General features: G+C 34.9%; 1 protein-coding gene across 3 annotated transcripts in view; it reads left to right on the plus strand.

Moving 5' to 3' along the window:
* Positions 1 to 16,947, plus strand: part of FAM184A (family with sequence similarity 184 member A) — a 115,953-nt gene extending 99,006 nt beyond the window's left edge. Inside the window, exons 12-18 of one of the 3 annotated variants that reach the window (XM_068551410.1) lie at positions 890 to 1,017; positions 2,791 to 2,975; positions 3,414 to 3,560; positions 10,171 to 10,288; positions 12,269 to 12,373; positions 14,846 to 15,048; positions 16,650 to 16,947. In XM_068551410.1, the coding sequence (XP_068407511.1) occupies positions 890 to 1,017; positions 2,791 to 2,975; positions 3,414 to 3,560; positions 10,171 to 10,288; positions 12,269 to 12,373; positions 14,846 to 15,048; positions 16,650 to 16,731 (968 nt within the window). In that variant the 3' untranslated portion in view covers positions 16,732 to 16,947. Of the gene's footprint in view, positions 1 to 889; positions 1,018 to 2,790; positions 2,976 to 3,413; positions 3,561 to 10,170; positions 10,289 to 12,268; positions 12,374 to 14,404; positions 14,821 to 14,845; positions 15,049 to 16,649 lie in introns of those variants that run through there. The other 2 variants (XM_068551412.1, XM_068551413.1) reach the window with 2 other exon arrangements.
* The last annotated feature ends 502 nt before the right edge of the window (positions 16,948 to 17,449 follow it).

The raw sequence follows: 17,449 nt of genomic DNA on the forward strand, positions 1-17,449 counted from the left end.
TCTTTCCAATATGACCACTTGCTCTGTGGGCGCCTGCCATACCAAACTTCTTATAGCTTGTCTGACAGAGCGGGTTCTTTCTGCTTTTGCATATGTTACTCCTTCTTCCTGAATGCTTTTATCTTTCTCCACTTGGAGAACCCCAGCTCAGGCTTTTAGACTGTGTTACCGTGACAATTCCTTTGTTGATAGCATCCCCAGTTTCCCTCTCCTAGGAAATCTGGGTTCTTACACCACCCTGCTTTTATTATAACTGAAACACTGTATTTCATTATAATGTTCATCTCTGATATCCCACCTAATTCCTTGATGCCCTTCCCTCTAGCCTGTGCAGTTATAAGAACAGGGTCATATTTTATTCTCCCATAATATAGTACCTGGCATTCAGGAAGTGTGGACTGTATGAAATAATCTCAAATTCAGATAAAAATAATGACTTCCAAATCACTAAGAACACTCAGCAGACAGTGCTTAACATCTTTGAAGGATATCGTGGAAGAAGTCTTACTTGGGTGGGAAGTTGCCTCCTAAATATACGTTATAATACCATTCAACTCTAAAATGCGTTATTCTACTAGTGAGTGAGAAGAGTTAAAAATTTCCTCTCCTTTAGCACCTTACTTGCAAACTGAAAACATGTATAGAAACACCTTGATCCATTTGAGCAGCTGAAAATTTTCTTATCCTCTTCAAAGCCAGATGACCTCTAAATTTATATTTTATGATAGTGTTTTAGTATGTAGTATTTTAAGAGGCATAGACAATCCTATGATATTTTAATGGGAATATGTGTCCTAATTTTAAAAAATAATACTCTAACTTTTATGATTTTTATCTAAAACACTAATATTTTAAAAATACACTAAATCTTTTTTTCCTTGGATTCCAGCTTCTTTACGCTCAGAACTAAACCATCAACATGCAGCTGAAATTGATTTGTTACGGCATAATCATCAACAAGAATTGTCAGCCGCTAAAATGGAATTAGAGAGAAGCATAGATATCAGCAGAAGACAGGTAAAGAACATTCTGTTCTGTGATGACTTCTTAAATAAATGTGAATAGATTTGAATGTTCACAATTTTCTGAAAATTATTTTGTAATAACTAGTATTTTCACTAGTAATTATTTACTATCTATATTAAAGAGTTTTATTTTTAAAGGGAATTAGGTATTTCGACTTTAGTGTAATGGTCAGTTTATTTTATGACCTTTTAATTGAATATTTTGAATTTTATTTGCATCTTGAGTGAACAATGTAATATAAATAATACAAAGAGTGAAAACAGAATACTATAAAACAGCAGTGTCTGTCCAGTAGAACTTTCCATGATGAGGGACCTCTTCTATATCTGTGCTATCCACTGTGATAGTCACGAGCCAAATATGTCTAGTGTGACCAAGGACCTGAATTTTTAATTAATTTTTATTAATTTATTTAATTAATTTCAGTTAATTTAAACAGCCATATCAGATAGCACAGCTATCGAAGTAGCAGGTTCTCAGGAAGAAAAAAGATAATTTATATTTCCATATCACTAGCACAGCTACTATTCACACTTTTTAAATTTTGCTCATTAGCCAAGTGTACTTTCTTTAGATAGTTTGTGATCCCGAATGTATGTCTGGATGAATGGATTTCTAGTCATAGTACAATGAAGGCTATTCTCTGTTTATTAGTTTATTACTTATGACTTTCACTTTGTTAGTCTTCAGATATGTTAAATGATCAGCTCAAATTTTTCTTCATTACTAGAAAGTTTTAAATGAGTCACCGTATAACCACGGAGGGAACTTATATTCTCTCCAACTAGGCTGCTGCTGAAATTGACACTGCTGAAATTGACACTGTCTAGGCCTGCAGAATTTGCAGAAAACAGTGACTTGTAGGAAAATGGAAGGGAGCTTATCTGTCAGACAGGATAACTGCTAGACCAGCATGAAGCAGACAAAGTCTTCTAAGCAATGGGATGTGTATATATTGGGATGGCCTCCATAGATGCAGGTCCTTTTTAAATTAAAGGACGATGGCACCAGCATTTTTTTTTTTTTTCGTGGTATATAACACATACTTAGTACATATTTATTGAATGAAGAAACTCTTTTTCCCCATTAGCTTCATGAAAGCTATGTCATCACTCCCTGGTCTGAGTCTTCTATGACTATTTCTTTTTTTTTTTTTTTTTTTCATACACACACACTGTATTTTATTTTTACAAGAGATAAATAGACTGGCACCAAGCATTGTACATGGATGACCACAACAAAAGCAATAATGATTGCAATTACCAGACATGAAACACACTCATACTATGTCATAATATTGACATTCAGTCCAGTAATCCTCCACTGTAACAGCTCCTTTACTTTGCAGTGAAAATTGATTTGTATATTCTTTGGATGGCACCAGCATTTTACTGCAAGACCATGTAACTTATTGAGTACTTAAGAGCCCTGTATTCTAATATCAGCTCTGCCATTGATTATAGATCATCCTTGGACAAATTATCTCTTGGGTATTGGTTTCTTCATCAGTAAAATGAGGGAGATGTGCTTATATGGTCTTTTGGGTCCCCTGTGGCCCTGAAGCTATTTAAGCTGCATCCATATAAACACTTCTTAGATATTGATATATGAAAATAGAGGAGGCCTCGAGGTTTCCTTATTTCAGCAGTTTGCTTTTGAAGCAACGTCAGATTTACATTTGACATTCCAGTATGTCATTTTCTTTCCCTGAAACACAGAAAGTAAATATGCAGAAAACTTTTAAGAACTATTTGTATTTTTCAGAGTAAGGAGCACATGTGTAGAATAACAGATCTACAAGATGAAGTAAGGCACAGAGAGCATCACATCTCAGACTTGGATAAGGAAGTACAGCACCTTCATGAAAATATAAATGCCCTAACCAAAGAATTGGAATTTAAGGGAAAAGAAATTCTCAGAATAAGAAGTGAATCCAACCAACAGATGAGGTATGCCATCAGTCACCACAGAAAGAATTTGCAGTGTTACCTGAAAGACTATTGCAATGGTATTTAGCAATACATGCCTATTTTTACGACTAGATAGCCTTCTAGTAAGATATTGAAGACCACTTTTTACTTTATTTGTTGACTATGTTATAATTTGAATGTAGAAGAAATGTTTATATTTTGAAAGATGTATATACATTCACTAACTTTGGAAATTGTATGTAATTAACTAAAATCTTTTAAAAATGTTATTTTAAAAAGCATTAAAGGAGACAACTTTAACAAGCTAGAAGATTAGAGCAAAGTAAGTACTTTACTTTAGGCTGTTTCCACTAATTTTCTGTATATTATACCTAAAACCATTTCAAATCTGTTAGAGTATAGAAAGTTTTGAAAGCTCGACTTCAGAATAACGTTTTCCTAACTAAAAATAAACAGGTTGCATGAACAAGATTTAAACAAGAGACTTGAAAAAGAGCTGGATGTCATGACAGCAGACCACCTCAGAGAGAAAAATATCATGCGGGCAGATTTTAATAAGACTAACGAGCTACTCAAGGAAATAAATGCAGCTTTACAAGTGTCGTAAGTCACATTATATTAAAGAAAATTCATGTGTGGAGAATAAACTGAGGAGCACTGTGTCTAACCTCAGATTAGCTAGTCTTTTGAATCTAATTAAATGATACTTTAAAAAGAAAACTTAAGTGCTGTATTTACAGATGGTAACTGCAATATGATATATTCTTTAATTACAAGAAGGCAGTTGAACAATTATGTTTTATCAGCTGCTACTGCTATGGTTCTACTAGGACAATATTTGTACAAAGACTGTCCCTCAGGATCATGAACTATCATGCCATGGTGAAAACTCAAAAGATACCCATTATATAATGTTAAGTAAAAAAAGCATATTGAGACCAATGGGGTTATTATGATCCTATATATACACTAATAACACATATTTTACAAAAATATCAAAAGATGTTAAAGAGACAAATACAAATTTTAATGGTAGTGATTCCGTCTATGGACTGGATTAGGAGGTATTGGAGATGATGGGGAAGAGCAGAAACTTCCTTTTTATATACTCTACTTACACATTGTTTGAATTCCTACAACAAGCATTTGAGTGTTTTATGATTTTAAAAATCAATAAATGTAAAACATCACAAAGTTACTGCTCATAGAAAGTAGCTCCAGCATCATTAAAACCTAAAGTTCTAATTATTGCTTTATGTTTTAAAAAATATTTAATAGCCTCTCTCTTTCCTGCACACTTACTTATAAACTCCTATAGCTAATGCACCTGGCATTCACTCCATCTCTGTGGCCTAAACTGTGGTCCAGTTTAAGTTATCTCAGAAATAATTTACTCTAAGCTGCTGCAATGGTTTATTCACTTTCAGTCTCCTCTTCCAATCAATTAAAAAGCCTTCATAAAAAATATAAATATCTCCATATACTTCAATAAAGTCAAAATAGTGACTTAATCCCATTACCCTCAGTGTCAAAGTCAAACTTAAACTCTTAGCTCCAGCGTGCCATCTCCTGCCTCATCCTACAGCCACCCGTATTCCCTGTCTGCTACCTTTGTGTCAGCCACACTGACCCTCACAGTTTCCTTCTAAGAGTCTCCTGTGTTATCCTCTACAGTCTAGAATAACCTTCTATGTCATTCCTGCCTATTACCTTCCTCCAATCTAAAAATCATCTCGCATTTCATCCATTTAACCAGCTAAGCCTCCAGTAAGTCTTGTTAAATTTGTACCACATATGCCCACATTCACTTCAGCTGAAACAGAAAACAGACCCCCAGTCACTGGCATTTACTTCAGAGGCCTCTGAGGTGAGGTGCTCTTTCTAATGGACACATACAGAATTTTCACATCAGTAGGCACTCAATGAATATTTCACAAATAAAATCTTTGAGGATTCCCTATAATATTTACCACTTCATAAAGTTACCCTTGAAATGGTAGAGACTCATGAGGTCATTTCCCCAGTCACAGTGATTCTGGGTGTTTGCAGTTATTGGGGGTAATTTTTAAATCTTTTGGGCTGCAATAAGAGCTTGCACACCTGCCGTGTCGAAAAGCTCATAATCTCAGGCATTTTGCAGAGATGAGTTACAATGAACCCCAGTGACCACAGTGTTGTTTATCAGGCAGAGGCTAAAATCCTGGTATTCCCTCTCTTCATACTCTGAGAAAACATGCTCACAGAAAGGATAACCTCTGTCTGTCCATGTGTCCAGTCTCCTTAGGAATGTTACGTTACAAAGTAGTAAGGGTTATATCTTTGTTTTTACTTTATTCCGCTTTTTATGGTTTTGTGCATTATGAACTTTCAGTAGATAGAAAATAATTTAGTATTTTAATATTCATTTTTAATCAAAGAATTAGTGTTACTCATAAGTCAAATATTTTTTCTGCTTTTCTAGATCTACCATTTGTTTTCTACTTCAACTAGGTCTGTGCTAACCAATCATATTTCTTTTTTCACCTGCTGTCGTTATGTAATTAACCTCTAGTTTTAGGTATCTACTCATTTAGTTAAAAACAAACACATATACAACTGTATTTAGGCTAGCAATGTCTAGTAGATTTTTCTGTAATAACAAAAATGTGCTGTATCTGCTCTGTCCGGTATAGTAGCTGCTAGCCACAAAGGCTGTTGAGCACTTGAACAGTGGCTGGTGCAACCAAGGAACTGAATTTTTAACTTCCTTTAATTTTAATTAATTTAAATGTAAATGGCCACATATGGGCTAGTGGCCTCCATATTGAAAAGCACAGTTGTAGACAGTTGGATATTTCTGGCCCATATCCTCAAATGCAGCCTGCTGGGATCTGCTGAATGGTTTGGATTTAAACAGATGGAAAGCAGGGAGGGTCCATTCCAGTTTAAGGAACTGGGGAGAACAACTTTCGAACTATTCTCAGCCTGTTTCAGAGAACTAAGGGTACCCTACTGAAGTTCCTAATCAACTGCATGCTGACTTTAAAACTTCAAAATCAGCAAAGCCCTGTGGATTCTTGGCAGTGGGTATGGTGGAGGATGGGTCAGGCTGCCACTTGAAGCCTGGAGCTGAGGGGCCTCTGGAGCAGCTGGACATTTCTTGCTTCTGTCCCTGCCCCAAACCTTGTTGGACTCCAGGGAAATGAAATGGGGACAAAAGTTTAAAGGAGGGACTGTACCCTCTAAACATCGTTGAAATGGTGGTAAGAGTTCTGTGTCTCTTACGGAATTATTACTAGAAGTCCTCTTCTCTAGTGCTGGGTATTAAAGTCTACTTAGGTTTTCAGATATGCTATAGAAATTGTTTTATTTTCTTGAGTGGTATAGTATCTTAGTAAAAACATTGTATCTAAGAAATATGTCGTGGTTTTTGTTTTAGAAACAAATGAGAATTTAAAGAACTTTGTTTAAGCTAAATGTAAATATACACAGAACTTGGAGTCATGGCAGATCTTTATTATGCAAAAAAGGTAGTTTGGTTCAGAGATTATTATTGTTTAGGGTTATTTTACCTTAACTTCTCACTGTACTGAAGCCAAAAGGTAATTTCTTCTTGGGGGAAACATTTGAGTTTCTGTACTTGGACTTTAAGTAGGTCAGTAATACCTAATTAAAAAGAAGCTCTCCACCACACCAGAATTACTTATTCCTTAAAAGTTGTTTGAGTTTTTTTTTTTATCTACAATACCCTAATAGTTTTTTGTTGTTGTTATTTGATTTTTAAGTTGCCATACAGCTTATTTTCATAATCTTGTGAGGTAAGGATGAAGTCATTCTATTGTCACAAGTCTGAACCTGTGCCTGTAATTTATGGGAAAGAGAAGTTTGACGTTAAGCTGCTTGAATTACTATATTTCCTTTCCTTAAGGCTGTAGGAGACAGTATAATAGAGTTCTTTCATCTTATACAATTAAAATTCTAAAACAGATATGACTATTTTAGAATCTAGTCATATTTTAGAAATTAGTCATTAGTGACTAATAATACTGTTGTTTGGCTCTAAAATCTCAACTTACTGATTTTTTTTGTCAATTATTTATTTTAAAAGTGTGGAAGGAGTATCAACTGGGAAACTTTTTTATACAGCTTTTTATGCATTCATATTTTTGGTTTATGTTATCCATGAGCCATAGACACTGACCTATATATTCTCAGAGCCAAAAAAAAAAAAAAAAAAAATCAGGGCGTGCGTGCCTGGGGAGAATCCAGCAGTGACCCTAATTAGTAATTTTATATGTTCTACTTCTGTCTGTTCTCTCTTTGTATTACTTCTAATGGGAATCTGTATTTTGAGTAAAAGTCTGTATGTATTTGTGTGGTTCCCTCAAGGCAGTGTTTCCCAGGCTTTAATCCTTCCTATACAGCCTTTGGGAATTTGGTCATTTCTGGCTACCTATGATATTATTTTCTTAATATTTTTAATTGACTTGTTTTAACTTAATCAACTTTTCCTGTTAAATTTTTAACTCTGCAGTAAAACCATTATAGCTACTGAAAAATTTCATCCATTATTCCAAATAGAAGTTAAGCCATAACTATATAAATGTGACTTCTGTGAAAATACAACAGTGTTATTAGATCCTGGCTAGCATTGATGCTTGAGGCCTGCCTGAGTGCTGTGAAACAGCGTAATAAACATATATGCTATGAAGACCAGTCAAGATACACAGAACCAAACAGACTTTTCTCCTCGTGGTCAGAAAGATTAAAGGAGAACAAACTAAACTGTCTCCTGTATCACTAGTCGTTCACACCTAGTCTTTGGGAAGCAGCTGGCTTAGAGAGAGAGTTGCGTGGGGCAACTGAAAGGGAAAACATTGACTGCCCGGTGTTGGCGTGAATGGGCATCAGAAGAGGACGAAGCGTGCTTCCCCCATCAGGATTTTGAAAGACTCATAATTCTTGAAATATGTTTGCAGGTTAAATCTACATCATATTACTTGTTCTCTCCTTTAATGCTTTCCCATTTGTGTCTATGTGGATGTTTCTTCAGTTTAATCAATTATTTATTTCCCTTTACTATCCAGGTATCTTTTTAAAAAAATTTTGGTGCTGTAAAGATAGTTTGTGGAGAAGATTTAACTGATAATAATTTTGTAGGTAAAGAATGTTGAAACTAAGCAAAAACATACACTGGAATTTAAGTTCAGAGACCTTTATTATGCAAAAAGGTGGTTCAGGGATAGTAACTGACTATTTTAGACTCACTTTACCTTAACTTCTCATTGTACTGGAACAAAAAGACATAATAGTTATTGGGTTTTTTTTTTTAACTTTACAAATGAAGTACATGTATTTATTTACACCTCAAGAAGATGCTTTCTGAATTTTCCATACTTAAAAGCAACATTCAAAATTATTCCAAGACGTAATAGTTTTAAATAAGGCTTTAAATTGAGGGTTTTTAAAAATTTATTTATTTATTTATTTTTGGCTGTGTTGGGTCTTCGTTTCTGTGCGAGGGCTTTCTCTAATTGCGGCGAGCGGGGGCCACTCTTCATTGCGGTGCGCGGGCCTCTCACTGTCGCGGCCTCTCTTGTTGCGGAGCACAGGCTCCAGACGCGCAGGCTCAGTAGTTGTGGCTCACGGGCCTAGTTGCTTGCTCCGCGGCATGTGGGATCCTCCCAGACCAGGGCTCGAACCCGTGTTCCCTGCATTGGCAGGCAGATTCTCAACCACTGCGCCACCAGGGAAGCCGTAAATTGAGTTTTTTAGTGACCATTTACTACCAGGTATTTTTGTTCAGCTTCAGGAAACAGTTCAAAAATCTTGTACCTTGTTTTTACTGATAAAGAAAGAAAGTACTCCAGTGACATCTTGTGGCTACTCTGGTATGAAACGCAAATGCCTTTTTCCATGTTTCTCAAGCTTCTCAAAACCGTTGCCCATAAAATATAAACCTTTGCCCATATAATGCCACATCATGATAAAATGCAAGGTTACTTTATATGAGCTCAGTGAATTGTCACAGAACAAAAGTGAAGATAATGAAACTAGCCTCACAGTGAACTGACGAAGTCCCAGCTGATCCTGAGACAGTCACTCCCTAACCCCACACTTCCTCTCCCTCATACCTCCCTACTTCCCAGATTAGAACTTCAGCCATGGCGCTGGGGAGGGAGCCAAAAATGTTATCTCCAAGTCTTTGGCTTGAGCTGAGTTAGTGGAATTTACTAAAAGTACTAAAATGCACAGATTCTGGTACCCCTCTGGAACTGGAGGGTGGGAGTGGATCACTGATACCCAGAGGATAGATCATCTAGAAGTTACTCAATATTTGTTGACTGAAAGTTTTCTGTGAATCTTCATTAACCATAATTTTGTTGAGCTTAGTTTATTCTTCATATTTTGAAAACAAGTTTTAAAACTGTTCTAATTATTTGAATTTTCTAAAATTGAGAGTGCTTTTTTTCAAACTACACTAGCAGTTTCCATTTGCATCCTCTTCATTCTGCCCTGTGCTATATTCTTAGACTCTGCAGGGTCCATGGCACCTCTGCTCATAAAAAATGGCCTCTATTCTAGAGTCTTCAGTGGCATTTAGTTCTATTACCTTCTCATTTCATTCAGGGCAGAACAGGCCTAGAAGGAAATATAATTCTTCTTTTATCCAAGGAACCGTTTTTTTTTTTTTTTCCAGTTTATATATTCAGTGTATTAACTGATATGCAGAATTTGTAAACTGCATTTCCCATAAACCGGGAAAGAATGATGTCATATGTGTGTGTCCTTTGTACCCCTTTCCTCTGTATCTTCTGTCCTTTTTATATATGTTAACAAACTTTATGTCATCACACAATATCGTATGTGTGGTAAGTTCTCCTAATAGTAAGCCTACATTTCCAGCATCAAGCCTGCATTGCTAGGTTAGTATTATTCAGTATATTATTTCTTCTACAGAGCATACCTCACCTCATTCCCATATACACTTAAATGACTTAAAAATGAGTGAATTCTTCCAAAAGTAATCTGCAAAGCCTTTAATAACCTCATCTACACTTGGAGAGCCTTTCATAACACTACCTCTTGAGGCAATCATGTCATTACACTTACAAGTTTTAACGGAAAAAGTTTGATTTTAAATTTTTGTGTGTTCAACTGAACCAATTTGAAAAATAGAGGCATTGCAAAAGAATGTCTGCATCATATCAATGAAAGGTTTTCTTGTTTTTAGACTAGAAGAGATGGAAGAAAAATATCTAATGAGAGAATCAAAACCAGAAGATTTACAGATAATTGCAGAATTAAAAGCCATGCTTACAGAAAGAGATCAGGTCATAACGAAACTAATGGTAAGTTGTTTTGGTTTGGGGGGTAGGGGGTTGTGGTGTAACCATGTTAGTCATCTGTAAACTGCTGATTGGGAAAACATGAGAAAATATTTTTAAGTAATGCTAAACAAAAGTTGAAAGTACAAAATATATGTATTGTGATTGAATGTTTATTAAAATGTTTATGAATGAGGATAAGAAATACAAAGTAATTTAAAATTTTATATTTGGTATTATGGTAAGAAGATTGTGTCTTTTTTCAGTAATTTTTAAAAAGAAATACTTTTTAATACATATTGAATGTTTAATAATATGTTATTGCCAGTGTACAGTTAATATACTATTGAAGTGTGTGTGTGTGTGTGCTGTACATGTACAATTAGAATTGGATGGGAAAGAACAGTCAACACATACATGCACAAGCCTGCATTGCACACTTCCAGTTAGTCTTGTTAACTTCCTAAAGTGTGTCCCACTAAAACCTGATCCAAAGACATACTTCATGGAAAAAGGATTCTATTTTCTTAGGGTTCTAGCCTAAGAAAAGCTACAGGCTCTGTCTTGAGAGTCTCAGTGCACACTGAGATGTTAGCGGCTCTGAGACGTCCATCAGGGAAGAAAATACAGACTTAACAATAAATACACTGCCTTCATTAAAGTCATTATTCCTCAAGAATAAAAAAAAAAACACGTTTTAAAATGCATAAAACATTTCAGAGTCTTCTAAAATTATACGACCTGATCAATAATTAAAATATTGCTTTTTACTGCCACTAACAAATAAAAATCAGAGTAAAACTAGAAATAGAATGCTAATCATTCCGTTTACTCATTGATCTCTTCATAAAAACTTTGGACATTAGCATGCAAAGAGAGCCTAAGAGCATTTATTTCTGAAGTCCTTTTTCCTTACCGTATTTCTCTTAGCATTTAGGAAAGCCATCCTGTTATATGGGACTAGAAGTTCCTGCCAAAAAGCAACAGGTAGTTGATTGGGGTTCATAGATGGAGCCCAGGAGCAGGCATTGGAAAGACAGAATATGTGCTACTTCATCCCAATAACCACCCAGTTTTCCGAGCTTTGTGAACATGAGCACAGGCATCATAGCTTGCTCTGTCTCTATCTGATAGCAGTAGATTCATGAAAAATTACCTTATATTCTAACATATGAAATTAGCAAATGTATTACTATGTTTCATCTATGGTAGAAATAGCTGTTGATTTTCCAGTTCTAGCCAGGGAATGGTCTACACTCTTTTCACCACACCCCGATTCTGTGGACTGTGAGGCACGTGGGCTGAGATTAATGATGCAAATGATGGTCAGTGGTAACTAGGAGGGGGTTGAGAATCTAGTTCTCCTAGAGCACACAACCCTGCCTTTCACACACACAGTGATCCATTCACTTATGTGTTTACTTCCTACAGTCTGGTTGTTCAATTAGCACCTGTTGGTGAAGCCAAAGGCAAAGGGTTTATCTCTGCATGGGCCATTCACTTTTTCTCTGTTCTGTGGTTACCATTGCTGTAATACATTGATGTCTCAGAGACGAGATTAGGCAAGATCAAATACTTTTCCAGTACTCAAGAATAATGATATACCATAGTGCCATCTTCATGTCTGGAAACAACTCAGCCATGCACTGAGCAGCTCCGTGAATGCAGGTTAAGCCTGCTCAAAATGCACAGTCAGCCCTCTGGAAAAGAGATGGGCCAAATAAAGCATTTAGCTCCAGCCTTGGAGGGAAAAGGTATGAAAGGGTAGAGAAGAATCCCGGAGCACAGGGTTTGAAATGTGTTGAAGAAAACTCACCCACCAGCAGACTTTAAGATTCCTAAGATTTCTAGACCTGACAATCAGGTCTAGAAATCTTTGAATAAGTTATATAAATTTTCATTCAGGTTTTATATTAAATTTTGAATGAAATGGCATTTATACAATTAAGTTTTTAAATATTCAATAGAAAATGTTTAAGAAATGTTTGTAATTCTTTTGCATAGGAGGATAATAAATTTTATCAGCTGGAATTAGTCAATCGAGAAACTAACTTCAACAAAGTGTTTAACTCAAGTCCTACTGTTGGTGTTATTAATCCACTGACTAAGGTATGTGCTGTAAACATTGTAAAATAGGAATATGGTTTAAAACTTGATTAAAATTTTTATAAAATATTCAGAGCAGCAGAAGATAAAACTTCCAAAAAATGTTTTCTTAAATTTAATAATCTAGGACTAAAATCTATGAATTCTTTATGTACTCATTTTCAAATGAGATGCTAATAATATTCATTTATTTGTTGAGAATTCATATTCCTTAAAACAGTATTTTATTAATATTATAAAACCTTGGTTATACCATTTTGGTTTTTTATATCTCTTAAAAAAAAGAAAACTCACTTCTGAGTCTCCTCAGGATAACTTCTTGTCATTTCCTTAGTGTTCACTGTCCTCTATGGGGTCTTGAAAAGTACTCCAAGCCCTGTATACCCAACAGCTCTCCCTGACTTAAGGCCTGCCATCTTAATGGGCCTTGGGTTGGACATGTATTTTGTTGCCCACTAATCTTCAGAGAAGGGCCTTACTTCTTACAGTCTTAATCACCTTTCTTGACAATTAAAATTGAACATGACCTATTCTTACATTTTGTTGCTGTCTTAGGACAGATAGAAGAGCCTTGCAGATAAATGAAATGGGCATGGCTAAGTCTTATACATCTTTGTACCCGAGCTTCCTATGACTCCCATCATAGTGCTATAGGTATAGTGGGTACTCAGTAAATATTTGTTCAGTTGCAAAATTTCATCATGTTTTCTATAAGCTACTACAAATTATTCTAGTGAATAAAGGAAGTAATAAAGAATAAAGAATTATGTATATGGGCTTTATAGGGATTACATATCTTTTAGCAGAAATCAGTAGTAGAAATAAAAATGCCCGTGCTAAAGCTATGTTTTGGATTCAGATTTAATTAATTTGCACATCATATCTAATTTCTCTTAGGCCCTTAGCCAGAAAAATTTCTGCTTTCAAAGCTCATAAAACTTCTCTATTAAGAAGATGGAATCTATCCTTTCTTCACAACTTAAAGTGCTCCAAACTTTAAACTTAAATGTTTATTAAAACAGAATGACTTGAATGATTTGCAAAATGGAATGACTAAAGTCAGGAAACCTATAGCTGTTATCTCCGGAGTCCAAAACAGTGTCTGGCACATAAAGGCCTCTCAAAAAAATAATTGGTGAATGAATGAATATAGTTAGTTTCAGTTTTTAAATTATTTAGGGTGAAATAAGCTTTTAATTAAGATTAGAAATATTTCCTTTTTACCTATTTTATTGGAATTACATTTTTAGCCACAAAACCATTACTGTAGAACTTTACCAATGATACTTCTGATTTCTTAAAATAGAAACCTTAAGTAGGTTTAATTATGCCCTCTCATGACTAGAACAAGAAAATGCTAAAGATACATCTTTGTAAATTTTGACTCCTAATAGGGACTCAATTTTCACAAATAATTCTGAAGAAGATATTATTCTTCCTTTCTTTTTGCAGTTATGCTAAAATAGGCTTCTTTTCAGAGACTTTGTGTTTCACAGAAAATGACAAAGGACAATGTCTAGATAGTTGAGATCATTATAAGTAAAGGAAAAGGACCATCTTGTCTATTAATTGCATTTTTTTCAAACTCGAATCATGTTGCAAAAAATTATTTCATAAATTAGCACACACTTATGTTAATTTTTATTACACAAAGCAAGATGATGTTCATTGAATCTACAGATGAATAGAGACTAAAGTTAATGATTTGAAAGCTGATAGATTTTAATAATCTGAAATTGTATTGCTCTTTTCATCCACCAATTTTAAAGACCAATTAAAAGGTAAAAAAAGATTGATCGCTTTTGTTTTATAACCTTTAAATTTTTTTCAAAGATTGTGAGCTAATGGTAATACTACCAATTAATTGGTAATTGAGACTTAAGTATACAGATTTCATCTTCCCTCTTCAGAGAGATGGTGCAGTGAATTTAAAACCAAATTATTTCTCTAGGTCAGCTCTAAGTCTTAGGTAGAAATGTGAGATTTGATTCAAACTACATTGCCAAGCATTTTCTCATTCCTTTTATTTTCCAGGCAAGGACTGCCTCCCTTTGACAGATGGCTAAAGTTCACAGACCTCTCTTTTAAAATTATGTTAACTTTTCACCTTCTCCTAATTTTAGCCTAAACCCATTTAACCTCATGGTATCCGCGAGGTCTACTGTTTCCCCCTTTCCCTTTTCCTCCCAGTATTCTTTATCCCGTGGCCTTCTTTCCACCCCCTCCTCTCCTCCCCATGAACCATTCCTAAACATTTCTTCCTCATTCTTTCTGTCCTAGCAGCATGTCTGTCTGTGAGGATTCCATGTAAAGAGCACCTCCAAGGATCCCCAGACCACACTTTGGGTAACACTGGTTCATCTTAACATCCAGCTTCCAAAATTTTCCCATGCCAAATTTGTATCTTCTGTTGTTCCTATTTTCTCATTCGTCCTTATGCAGGGACTGTCCTCACATGTATTATTTTTAATGCAGCAAAAGAAGAAGAACAATAAATCACCAACAAACAGGTTTGTGAGTGTTCCCAATCTAAGTGCTCTGGAATCTGGTGGAGTGGGCAATGGACATCCTAACCGCCTGGATCCCATTCCTAATTCTCCAGTCCACGAGACTGAGTTCAACAGCAGCAAACCACTTCCACAGCCAGTGCCACCCAAAGAGCCCAAGACATTTTTGAGGTGAGCCCCGTCTCACCAGTGATTTCTTTTCTTTTTTAACTTGAGAAATTTACTTTCTTACATTGCAGAAATCTACTCCTTTAAGAACAGCCTAGGAAAAGAAAGTTTACTGTGAAATAGTTTCAAAATATATTCACCACCTCTCTAGCGAACTCCTTTTTAACTCTGTTAAAAAGATTTTTTCTATTTTCTTGTCAATTTTCTAAATGCTTAAAGAGGTACTAATGTAATTCATATGCTTAGAATTTTAATATTTATGGACCGGTGCTTCATTTTTAGAATTATCACCAGTTTTTCATTAATAATCCATCCCCCTTATTACAGAAATTCAAGATATTTTTTATTTATTAAGTGGCTTTTGTTTCTTATCTGTTTATTTTTCCCTTGCTTATTTATAAATATATATGCGCTTATTGCCAAAATAAAAAATATATAAGCTCTGGGAACTTAATGATAAAAGTAGGAAATTTAGGAAAAAAAATTTATAATTAATATTCCAATTTTATCTCAGAGTCCTTGAGTAGATGTATTAACAAGTAAAATTTGAATGAAATCCAATTGTTTATCCATTAAATAATTAGTCAGAAAGTGCTGTCATTTTGTGCTTACCTTACTATTACTGATCTTCTGCTATTTTAAAATTTATTGTTTGTTTGACTTATTCTTACTAAGTCTCAGTGTCACTAGTAATAATCATACAGGTAGACTACTTTTTTTTTTCTAGGCTCAGTGATTAATGACTAGTTAATGACATTATTTTAAATAGAAAAAAATAGCAAGAATGAAAAATAGTCAAATACACCTTTGAATGTGTCTCCTGCTAAATATTTTGTGTTGCTTATTTTCCCTTGTGCATGGGTATGTTCAGGTATCAGTAAGATGCATGTGCATGGGCTCAAGGAACATGACTACTGGAGTTTCCATTACACATTGTTGCGTGCCTTGTAATTTCCCCCAAAGACGGTAGGGATTCTTTTATTTTCTTAACTAGCCCAAAGAATCTTTAGTTAGAGTTAAGATAAGTATAAATTATATAACTTTGAAGATGGAGGGGAAATTGGCGTTTTAATGTACTCCTTTCCCCTAGAGTATTTGCTTATGGAATTATGAAAGTTTAATATAAACATACATATATAAAAAATATTATACCATGGTTTAGTTACTTAATTTAGTTATAGTTAAGGACACATCTGTAAGAAATGCTTGTGTCAGATTCTAAAATTTTTTTTTAACTAACTAACTAAAAGAGAAAAGGTGCTGAAGAAGAAGAATGTTATCTGGTTCTCTCTTATTTCCTACAGTTCCTCCTGAACTCTTTTATTCCAAGAAGGTCACCTGACTTTTCTCAACTGTTTGATATTTTTGTTTCTTGTAATTGTTGTAATGTGGCTCCTCCTTCACGGACTTCATCTGAGCTGCTGCTGCACTCTCATGGAGTGGAGAACACAGTCCAGTGTAGAGGAAGTAGCAGATCTTTAAAATGCATCTCCTAACGTAGGGAACCAGTTGTGGTCATCTGCACTGATGTTTTATGTGCTTTTCCCTTCATTTTGCACAACAGCGTAATGCTGGGTTACATGTCTCTCTTTTTATGAATTCAGTCCTCCTCAGAGTGAAGCTTCCCCGGTGGCTTCTCCAGATCCCCAGCGCCAGGAGTGGTTTGCCCGGTACTTCACATTCTGAAAGAATTGTTTTGGCACAGTTCTAGGTGGACTGTTACTAAAAGCATGACCTTATGCAGATCGTTATGTGAACAGGGTTTCCTGTGTCAAACACTGTGAAAGTATTTGTCTCTCCAATTGAAAATGCCCTGTATGTCCTGTGATATTTATTGGAATCACTCTATAAGGTACTATATTATGTGTGTAATTATAACAGTTATTTTTATTTGAGATGGGAGAGGCTTTAATCTTTGTAATTACTGCATAATAAATTTTGTTAGAACAAACAGTGTTTCTTTTTTTCTAGTAAGTTTGTTTTAACTTTTAAATACTTTTTAATTCCAGGTAAGACTTGCCAGAAAAAGTTTTACTACATAATAATCATAAAATGTCAAATTACTTCAATAACAAAATCAGGATAGGGAAGTATAACCTGTTAATTTGTTTCATTTCCGTGTATAACTGTAACTGTGTTCTCTAAGTTTACAAGGCTAGAATGAAAACACATGTGGAAATTATGGACTTTCAAGTACATAAAATACTGCCAACTTATTTATATTGTTTTTTAAAATTATTCTGATAGTTGAGGACCTAGGATTTCTAGTACAGCATCTATGCTCAGTGTTACGAAGCCAGCTTGTTAGTTTTCTAAATAGGCAATTTGGTACTGACACATGAACATGGACCCAACTAACCGCTATCATCACATGTTAATGAGACCTTTTCTTCCTTTAAGTTTT

This window comes from Eschrichtius robustus, chromosome 9 (genome assembly GCF_028021215.1).
Source record: "Eschrichtius robustus isolate mEscRob2 chromosome 9, mEscRob2.pri, whole genome shotgun sequence".
In the NCBI taxonomy this organism is placed as follows: Eukaryota; Metazoa; Chordata; class Mammalia; order Artiodactyla; family Eschrichtiidae; genus Eschrichtius; species Eschrichtius robustus.